The sequence below is a fragment of the Bicyclus anynana genome, chromosome 2 (genome assembly GCF_947172395.1).
Source record: "Bicyclus anynana chromosome 2, ilBicAnyn1.1, whole genome shotgun sequence".
In the NCBI taxonomy this organism is placed as follows: domain Eukaryota; kingdom Metazoa; phylum Arthropoda; class Insecta; order Lepidoptera; family Nymphalidae; genus Bicyclus; species Bicyclus anynana.
In genome coordinates this window covers 11,593,967-11,605,195 of record NC_069084.1, presented here as the reverse complement: position 1 = coordinate 11,605,195, position 11,229 = coordinate 11,593,967, and the positions used below count along the sequence as shown (strand labels likewise).

Below are 11,229 nucleotides of genomic sequence, written 5' to 3'. Positions count from 1 at the left end.
GATATTTTATATTATACACATGTTACGTGCCTACAAAATCACTGCAAAAAGTAAGCTACTAGTGACTTGTCTATAGTATAAAATCTTTGCTCCTTACGCTAAAAGATATACATATTTATTTGCTAACGTTATAAATTGAACCTAAATTCTAAATTTCAGCAAATATAACACTCCTTGCGTACGGCATGGAGTGTGGTTGGATCTCCCCCACTACTAAGATCCTGCAGTCTGAAGCTTCTCCTACTGGTTACCCTTTGTCAGACAACATGGTGGCTTGGATAGCTAGTGCGATGAGCATGTCAGCCATATTTGGTGTATCACTTTATTCATATATAGCGGATGCTTTTGGGAGGAGGATTGGCATTATTCTAATAGCTATTCCAGAAGCGGTCAGTATAAATTGCTCGTATGACTCTGAATCATCATCATATCTTCGATATGAGTTTGAAATAAGATCAACTGGGGTTAGCAAGCTTGATACGATGTGAAGGTATTCGTAAAGATCCATAATAGTTGTAAATGATAATGACCGTGATAGCCCAGTGGATGTGACATCTGCCTCCGATTCCGGAAGGCAGTTAAAAAACTACTTAGAAGGCTGTTACTATATCAGAAAATAACTCTGAGCATTATGCCTTATACGCGTTATTCAAGTTGGTTCATTTCACAAGTAATTTTTTTTCAAGAGCTTGTAGTCTATAAGCCTGTGACTATGGGAGCGTAAGAGCTAAGTTAATTTAAAGAGCGACACGCACACAAGCGCACATACCGTAGCGTAGCGATGCATCAAGGGCTCCCATTTCGGGGCACATAAAACGGCTTAAAAATCCCGCGACTACACACTATCTATGTTATAAATCTATGTATCGAGACTAGTTATGTTGCACGTCGTATCAAGTTTTGCAAAAGTATCCTTTCTAATTTCGTGGATAGTTTTATTGGATACATATACTACATAGGTGTTGTTTACGTTTTCTAATATTAATTTGGAAAACAAAGCCATTAGAACATCGTACTGAAATACAACGTTTTTACTTTTTACATTTTAACTATTACTGAGCCTCTCGCTTTCCATCGCAACGCTTAGTCTAAGTGCTAAACAAATACTATAATAACACTACATACTAATAAATTTGAAGTTCGACTTTCAGATTGCATGGATAATCAAATTATCATATTCATCTACAACAACCCTCATAATAGCCAGAATGTTTGCTGGTTTAGCAGCTGGAGGTTGTTTTAACATAGTGCCGATGTACGTCAAGGAGATCAGTCAAGATGACATGAGAGGGGTCCTTGGTACCTTGCCCATAGTTCTACAATCAGTGGGTTTACTTATCATGTACATAATAGGATCATATTTGAGTTACTTCACAGTTATCTGGGTGGTGATGTTGTTGCCGATATTGACAGCTTTGCTTTTGCTGAAAGCGCCAGAATCTCCGGCATTTCTAGTTAAACGAGGAAAAATAAATGTAAGCAGCTATTTTTATTTATGAAGTCGTTAATGATAAACTATTATTTAAAAAAAACAAACCGCCTACAATTTACATTACAATACGTTCCCTAAAAATATGCATTTAAAAAGAAAACTCCAACCGAATCGAATAAGATAAATACGTTAAATATAGAACCTTATTTGGTGGTTAATTATAATAGGTGTTAAACATTATCACAATTATAATTAATATCTACGCAACTAGTTTTTATTAGTAAGATCGTATTTTTTCATTAAATATGGTGTTTATATAAATGAACCATTTCCCAATGAAAAATTTTAAAGCTAATTTTTTTTAAACATACTAATACCAGAATCTACAAATTTCTACAATAACACATTATTCTACAAAAGTTTATCAGATGAATTTTGGTATAAACGGGTTTAAAAAAATATTTCGGAACGTACTATTGATTCCGTTTTTATGATTGTGTTCTAAAGCCTTATTGCCATAATTCATAACAAATTATCTTTACCAAATAGAATATAATGTGGAAAATACCATGTGATGAAATTACAGGAAGCAATTGAAACTGTTGCACTTCTTAGAGGACTAGAAAAGGATGATAAAATTGTACAAAGCATAGTGGAAAGTATGAAAAAAGAAGATGAACACTTTAAAACTCTGCCTAATATCAGTATTTTAAGTATTTGTAAGTACTTAAACTATTAATTCATTTATATTAGACTATCAGTTGACGGGAAAAGCGACTTTTCTAATTTTAGAGACAAACTTTCATAAAAAAAACGTTAAAAGATAAAATTTCTAAAAAATATCTTTTAATAAGTATCTAAAAGTCCTGCAGCGTCTTTGACGAATCTCAGTCAGTACTTTGAATTTTTTTACGAAATCTAAGATTAGATACCTAATAGTATATTTTGTTGGGAAAATTTAGTACTTTATTCTACCGCTAATAATTCGTATTGTGTAAAGTTGAATTCTTTTGTAAGTATTTCTAATAATCTTCTAAAAACTTAAAAGATTTCCCTATTAAACGATGTATGTGTGATATGAAACTTAATTTATAGCTTATGTAATCCCAAGATCACATATAGTTTTAACATCTTCTTCAGTCACAGTAAAAATATATACAAGCAGTATTGTAACTCGGCTGTATTTTTGAATTAAATACCTACAGCCGCGCGGTACGTAAACATGTGAAAGGGCTGCCCGCCTCCAGCATTTTATTTACATTTGCCAACTTTTTGTTTCCATTTAGTTTTGTGATTGTAAATATACTTTTTTATATAAATAAATAAAATACTTTGTAAATTGTAGTAATATATTTTACTGTGGTTCAGTTGAAAGTGTGCTGTTGAAACTGCAGGTCTGTAGCATGCCCTTCAGAACGAAATACAGCGATGTTGTTTATTTTGCATATACCTTCATTTTGTTTACTTTGTATTTTTTTAGTAAAAGAACAATCATGGCGACATGGACTCATTCTCATTTTATTCTCTTTTATGTTCCACGCCCTCAATGGGTGTTATGCTATTATGACCTACGCTTCAACTATTTTGATCTCTACTGGAGTGAAGTTTGACATAAGTCCAGAAATACAGACACTCAGTTTTCCTATTGTTATTACCATCACCGCTTTAACACTTGCTGCTTGTGTGGAAAAATTTGGAAGGAAGGTAAGGTATAATTATATTACAGATACTATCGTTATCAGCATAGAGTGTAAATTAGGTATACTCTAAGTTATCAGCTTATTCTAAAAGCTACTATTGGTCACGCTCCTTGGAGATTTAAATATGAAGCTTGAAACCATCACACTGCTATGCCGGTTGGCGAGTGTTTGATTCGGAGTCTCTAACGCGTTAGTAATAATGACAAGACCGACGGCTTAACATGTTTTCCGAGGCATGGAGGTGTTACACCACCAACTTTTTACCAGTAGCGAAGACTGAAATTTTGTAATAAGTAAAGTTGATGTGTTTTTTAGTTTGCATGTGTTTTTGGCTGAGTACGTTAAATTATTTACGTCCGTAAAACTCGTAGATTTTGATAAGGTAACCCGATTGGAATCGGGTTATTAGAAATCATCGCCCCTGCTACTTACCCAAGGCTGACAATTTTTACTGAGAATTTCTATAGGAATAAATAAAAGGTCGATATTACATTGATGACCATGGGCAACGAGACAGTTAGATATAGCCAGGCAGATATTCAATTTCTCTGTGATAGTATAAATATATTACTGCTTTGCTGAAGCTGTTTCCGTTTTAGTGATGTTATATAGTTTATGACATTCACAAACAATGTGGCTTTATATTGGTAAAAGAATTTTCAAATCGGGTTCAAAAAATCTTAAGATTACCCCGGCTACAATCTCACAGACACAAAAACTTTACCTCTTAATAATATTTTACCGGGATAATAAATTGGCCTAGTGATAATCCAGAGTAAAATCTATTTTCATTCCAAATTTCAGCCAAATCGGTTCAGTAGTTGCGGCGTTAAAGAGTACCAAACATCCAAGCAAACATCCAAACAAACATCCATACAAACTTTGGCGTTTATAATATTAGTAAAATGTAAATATCTATATACGCAGTTTTCTATTTCCAGCCACTTCTAGTCGGTACATATCTAATATCTGCGTGCGCCATGACAGCCATAGCAGTAATGATTGTCCTCCAAAAGCAAGGCATTGTTGTGCCGAGCTGGCTGCCGGTCACCACCATTATGTTAGCGGTAGCGATGTATGGAGGCGGGGTATCGCCGATTCCTTTCATCATTATGACTGAAATGTTTAGCTTTCAAGTAAGTTACCATAATAATCAATTTCAATGGACCTCTTTCCTTCTGTAGTGGGGATACCTTTTATGAAGCTTAGGTAACGCTGCCCTTATGTGGATTGGCGACAGGTAATAACCTGTGACAATGTTCTTTTAACGACTTCTATCTGATGGTTAATGATAATGACTACTTTCAGTTGGTTAATGATAATGACTACTTTCAGATGGTTAATGATAAAGACTACTTTCAGATGATTAATGATAATGTATATTGTCAGATGGTTAATGATAATGACTACTGTTAGATGGTTAATAATATTGACTACTTTCGGATGGTTAATTATAATTACTACTTTCAGATGGTTAATGATAATGACTACTTTCAGATGGTTAATAATATTGACTACTTTCGGATGGTTAATGATAATGACTACTTTCAGATGGTAATTGATAATGACTACTTTCAGATGGTTAATGAGAATGACTACTTTCAGATGGTTAATGATAATGATCGGGACTTACGCCAAAACATCGCCAAATCGGATTTTTTGTAATCGAAAGAAAAGCTCAAAACAATTAATGATGAACCCCCTCCCTCCCAACTTGTATTAATAACGAGGACATCAAAAATGGTTGTTTTTGGAGCAATTTGTAGAACAATGTCCTACAAATTGCGTGGTACGTTATCTCCTTCCTGCGTTCAAAAACTTTTATTACCTAGTAACCCTGTTAGCTATAAGAATCGTAAATTTAAAAAAGTTTAGCGTCTCATCAAGATGAAGCTACTCACGGCAAATTAACTTGAAAGTAATCAATTGTAGAAATGCTCCCCGGATCCTGGACTATAATCCATGTATCTTTATTCTATCTTTCAGATTCGTGCCAAAATGGTAGGTATGGTGATTACGTTTGGTTGGTTCATGACATTCATTGTAGTCACCATTTACACGCCTATGTGCAACGCCTTCGGACAGTTCTCACCGTTCGTGTTCTATAGTGCTATCAACTTTGCAGGATTTATATTCACCGCTATATTCGTACCGGAAACAAAGGGTAAAAGCGAAGAAGAAATCTTACAAATGTTGAGCAAAAAGAAAGATACGAAAACTCAAATGTTAATTTAATTCATTTTAATTTAATTAGTATTTATAATAATATATAGTTTTTGTTATAATACACTTTTTCTCTCATATTTTTATTATAATAATAATTTTAAATATACTTTGTAAAATTTCCCGTTTACAGTATTATTTCCTGCTAGGGGATAAGATATAGCTTAAGTTACTCGCTGTTAATGTAGCTTTCTAATGGTGAAAGAATTTTCAAATTTGTTTAGGCGGCTTAGCTTTGAAAGCACAACAAACAAACGAACAAACTGATTTTCGCTTTGTAATAAACTGTAAGTATGAATGTAATAGATAGACGAAAGTACTGACGATGATTAAAAAAATAATGTGAATTTTATCCTCCACGCGCCCGCGTAGTTCCCGTTCCTCTAAGAATACGTGAACAAAATATAATCTACGACATTTACAAATCGTAAACCAAAAAATAGAAAGCCACGTGGATTTCTGTTGGTAAGAGAATTTTCAAAATCAGTTTAGTAGATACAGGGGTTACCCCTAAAACTTTACAAACTTACAAAGTTTTCCTCTATATAATCTTTTTAGTAATGGTGTCATCATCCGATATCGTTTTCAGGCATTGGCAATGTTCCCGCTGAGGCGTTTGCCTATAATGAGTTCAGTTATCTCTCCTTTATATGTACTACGTCCTCCTATAGTATAATCCAGAATACTTCTGCGTCATTTTGCAGGAATTTAAGGTGCGAAATGGACGGGGTGATATTGTTTACCCTGTCACGATCACTGTCAGATGCTAATGATCTAAGATCCGGCATTAGAAATATTTACCCTCATCTGTTATTCATTAGCTCTGTTAAATAAATTATAGTTAATGTTCACAGTGACACATTGCAAATTGGTTGCCTAGTTGAATTGCGGCCAAACACATTTTTCATACAAAATCTTGGAAACCATGAGCTAGATCAAACGCAACATACCTAATACTAATATTAAATTAAGCATAAAATAAGCTTTCATTTGACAAATTAGACTACTAAATAACTGATGAGAGAATATAAATAACATTAGGTACTTAACTGTTTATCTGGCAACCCCACAGTTGCGATGTGAAAGCATTGCCTGCTTTCACATCGCCCTTACTTTATCAATTCTTTTGAATATATTCTATTATCTAAAGTGTTTTCTAGATAGCATGGGTACGATGACAGTTGCCTTATGACGTTCATAATACGTACTATTATCGTGTATCGCGGCAAACTTTCAAGAGTGAAACGAAACGTCACCGTATCCATGATATCTGAAAAACACTATAGTGTATGTTTTTTTTTTTATTTCACCAATGAAGGCAGGAGATTAAATAAATAAAAAAAAAATAATCATTTAATACAGTTCCGCCGCAATTTAACTAGGCCACCTATGTGCAATGTAAATATTTTGTTTACTTTATTTCTCATATGTTCGATGGGTGTGGGTTCGAATCCGGTCCGGGGCATGCACCTCCAACTTTTCAGTTGTGTGCATTTTAAGAAATTAAATATCACGTGTCTAAATCGGTGAAGGAAAACATCGTGAGGAAACCTGCATACTAGAGAATTATCTTAATTCTCTGCGTGTGTGAAGTCTGCCAATCCGCATTGGGCCAGCCTGGTGGACTATTGGCCTAACCCCTCTCATTCTGAGAGGAGACTCGAGCTCAGCAGTGAGCCGAATATGGGTTGATGACGACGACGACGATTTCTCATCCCAAATAAATAACAGATGAGGGTATATATTTATCATGCCGGACCTCGTACTATAATGATATGGCTGGGAAGAACGATGTCACGTCACGTGTTCTCCGAGGCACGAGGGAGTAACGCCACTATAACAGCTTCCTAATTCCGAGCTACTTACATACTTAAGTTAAATAAGTAATCATACCTAGACCTAGTAAATATGATCTATTTGTACGCCAATTTAAATCCGTGCACTTTTACACTAATCTGCCTATTTCTACCCATTATAGCAATTTGTCTTATCTCTCTTAAGCAAGATAAATTATTAAGGTTGGATTTCGTTCTCATTACGGGCTGCGGGTTCTCCCTTGATACCCTGTAATGGAAGCTGTACTACTACTTAAACTCGCTATTATTGTGGCTTCATTTTATATATTCCACAAAATAAAGTAAAACCACAATAGGCTAGCATTCTGATTTTAATTACAGTATGTACAAATATGAAAGAATTTTAAAATCGGACCAGTAGTTTCTGAGATTAGCGCTATTAACCAAACAAACAAACTCTTCAGCTTCATAGTATAGATAGGAACTACATTATTTTAGCTACTTAACTCAGTAAGCACAATTCTAGGTGGGTCATTCCACGTCAAATCGACCAATAGTTGGACTCGACCCCTTTCGATTTGTATAAATTTTGGTCAGAAGTTTTCTTTTATCCTATAACGAAGTTCTGCCGAAGAAAAAAAATTAAAAAATTTTTTTTCAAAAGTTATGCAAAATCCAAAATTTCACTATTTTCCATATTTTTTAAATTTATGTTTTAAAAATCTCGAAAACTATTGCAATTAAAAAAATCGCTTATGGTAAACTTCCAAGGGGATACTTGGGGCTATTAAAAAAAAAAATTCCAAAAAAAAATTTTGAAAAATCTCCAATTTGTGAAATTTTGAATATTTGAAAATTGTCAAAATTGACCGTCGACAATAAATTTTTGGCTCAAATTTTTTTGTGTACTACCTTGTACCAATCTTAAAAGATCCTGAAATTTTTGGAACTGTGTTTTTTGTTTTTTCAAAAATATGAATTTTTGAAATTTGTTAAATAAATTTTTTCTTAAATTTTTTTTTTTTTTTAATCAGTTTGGCGAATCGCGTAATTTTGATATTTTGAACAGTTGAAATTTCATTTAGTGGCATAATGATGAGAAAAAAAACATTAATGACATTTTTTGGGATCATTTTCAAAATACTCGTAAAAAAAATGATACTGACACCTGTATTATCATTTGATGTTAAAGTAGAAGAAGTGGTGACATCTGTGGCGTGACGTTTGAATCTTTACGTGTAAGATAAAGTTAACCTTTCTGATTTTTATTTCGAAGACAGTCATCATTCTAAGTAAGTGTCTAGAAATAACTCTTTCCAATTCTAAACTTATAACAATTATCTTATCAAGTGTTTAATTTGAGGACATTATCTAGTTAAAATTTTGAGTGCAGAAAAAATAAGAGATTAGTGATGGAAAATAAAAAGTGTTCGATTGGATTATTTAAGAATGAAATATGCTCTGAAGAAAAATTTATTAATTGCAAAGATTTTTCTGACGAAGATCAGATTACTCTGAATTCTAGAAGTGGTACATACGTTAGTTTTATTTGCTCTCAACATGACAAACAGTATCGATATCTACGAGTTCGTTGAAGAACCAGATATTAAAAGCAGGTAAAAATCTGAAATTTCTGTGTTAGTACTTTATCTATTTTAAGTTTGGATTTAAAGATTTAAGTCATATTAACATTTTTCAGGTTAAGAAAAAGAAAAGGAGCAACAACAGTAACTGAAGAATTAACGAAAAAAAAATTTTCGTAACAGAATGTCAAGTAAACTTACACGTAAAAAGCCCTATTAAATAAATTAATAACCAATAATAAACAAATATCATTAATGTTTTTTTTCTCATCATTATGCCACTAAATGAAATTTCAACTGTTCAAAATATCAAAATTACGCGATTCGCCAAACTGATTAAAAAAAAAAAAATTTAAGAAAAATTTTTTTTTTAACAAATTTCATAAATTCATGTTTTTGAAAAAACAAAAAACACAGTTCCAAAAATTTCAGGATCTTTTAAGATTGGTACAAGGTAGTACACAAAAAAATTTGAGCCAAAAATTTATTGTCGACGGTCAATTTTGACAATTTTCAAATATTCAAAATTTCACAAATTGGAGATTTTTCAAAATTTTTTTTTGGAATTTTTTTTTTAATAGCCCCAAGTATCCCCTTGGAAGTTTACCATAAGCGATTTTTTTAATTGCAATAGTTTTCGAGATTTTTAAAACATAAATTTAAAAAATATGGAAAATAGTAAAAATTTTGGATTTTGCATAACTTTTGAAAAAAAAAATTTTAATTTTTTTTCTTCGGCAGAACTTCGTTATAGGATAAAAGAAAACTTCTGACCAAAATTTATCCAAATCGAAAGGGGTCGAGTCCAACTATTGGTCGATTTGACGTGGAATGACCCAGGTAGCATTCACATTTACATTTAATGTTAGATTTGAATATTCGATTCCGCTAATGTGGGAAACCAGAGATTCCTTGAAACACTAGGTCTCTCTACCGAAATTAATTTACTTTTAGATTTCCTATAATTAACTAAGGGACGCCCGCAATTTAGTCTATAAAATTCGTCATTAAAATCCATTGCGTAGAGATCTCAGCGGTAAGCGAGCTTTGTTTGAAGTGTAAAGTTAAAGAAATAATAGATTTTAATCAATTGTTTTTTTCTTAAAATCTTTGCTAATCACTGTAGGTACCAACGGGGCATTATGCAACTACAAACTTCATCTTCTATACTTACAATAAATCTGTAGAGAGGTCAATTCTGTACATGAAATATATTTCCAAAATAACTATCAGTGATCGGTACTGATGCCAAAAATGCAATCAGTAAAATTTTTGTCTGTCTGTCTGTCTGTCTGTCTGTATGTTCTTTATAGAAACAAAAACTACTGGACGGATTTTAACGAAACTTGGTACAATTATTCTACATACTCCTGGGCAGGTTATAGTATACCTTTCATTACGCTACAATCAATAGGAGCAGAGCAGTGAAGAGAAATGTTGAGAAAACGGGAGAAGTTATTCAATTTTTTAAGCTTCCGTCGCGTGTACAGCCTTAATGGTTAAAGCTACATAGAATCATGTATGACGGAAATGTTCTCCTTAAAATTATCTATAATACCACAACAGCATATATATGTCTATTTTTTATGGTTGACTCACAATAACACGTGTAACTCCCGGTAGCTTAGCAGTTCGGAGCTTTCTAATTATATTTGTCTACTCTTATTTTTATAACACTCATCACTCATCCCTAACTAAAAAAGTTAACATTATTACCTATTCAATAAAAAAAGAATCATAAAAATCGGTAAAGAAACACCAAAGTTGTACAAGAAATACGCTAAGCCATCGCGCGTGAATACTAATTCATATTATATGGATTATTTTTGTGTATCGGTTGCCGCGCTCGAATAAATAAAGAAGTGCAGCCTTAATGAGTAGGGTAGGGGTAGGGTAGGGTAGGGGTAGTGTAGGGGTAGTGTAGGGTAGGGTAAGGGTAGGGTAAGAGTAGTGTAGGGTAGGGGTAGGGTAGGGGTAGGGCAGGGGTAGGGTAGTGGTAGGGTAGGGGTAGTTGAAAGTTTACAACGAATTTCACACGGACGAAGTCGCGGGCGTCCGCTAGTAAATAATAAGTACTAAGATATATTTTGTTACACAATTATACTCGGCATTTTCATTGTGTAACACAAGAACATCGCGTGTACATAGAACATTCCTATTTCAGGCACTTCCGTGTAAAATAATGAGAAGCTATTATAATTTCCGAGAGAATTTCTAGCGATACGTGTTGTTTGATTTATCTAGAACCGGAATAATAGGGATGATGACAGTTTTTTAAATTGTATACAAATTAAGAGTATACTAATAGTAAAGCAATTTTGTAAAAGTAACAAGGTATCTGCGATCATTACTTTCGGAGCTACAGGGATTTAAAGAGTCAGATTTGCAGCGCTGCCGCGGATCCCTGAAAAACGCCCCATACAAAATGGCTCGAACTAATGACGTCATAGCCAATGTAATGATCATTAGATTTGTATGCGCGTTAAAAAAAAATT

The 11,229-nt window shown here is 33.4% G+C and overlaps 1 protein-coding gene across 1 annotated transcript; it reads left to right on the top strand.

The window, feature by feature from the left end:
* Positions 1-167: 167 nt before the first annotated feature.
* Positions 168-3,461, top strand: LOC112055616 (uncharacterized). Its single transcript, XM_024095799.2, has 4 exons — positions 168-389; positions 1,152-1,475; positions 2,019-2,151; positions 2,913-3,461. Exons 1-4 carry the CDS (start codon positions 186-188, stop codon positions 3,200-3,202), a joined length of 951 nt encoding a protein of 316 aa, XP_023951567.2. The 5' UTR covers positions 168-185; the 3' UTR covers positions 3,203-3,461.
* Positions 3,462-11,229: the final 7,768 nt, after the last annotated feature.

Coding starts and splice junctions, on each gene's coding strand:
- LOC112055616 (XM_024095799.2), top strand. CDS start 186: ATGGAGTGTGGTTGGATCTCCCCCACTACTAAGATCCTGCAGTCTGAA. Junction 390..1,151: donor TAATAGCTATTCCAGAAGCG/GTCAGTATAAAT, acceptor TTCGACTTTCAG/ATTGCATGGATAATCAAATT. Junction 2,152..2,912: donor TATCAGTATTTTAAGTATTT/GTAAGTACTTAA, acceptor GTATTTTTTTAG/TAAAAGAACAATCATGGCGA.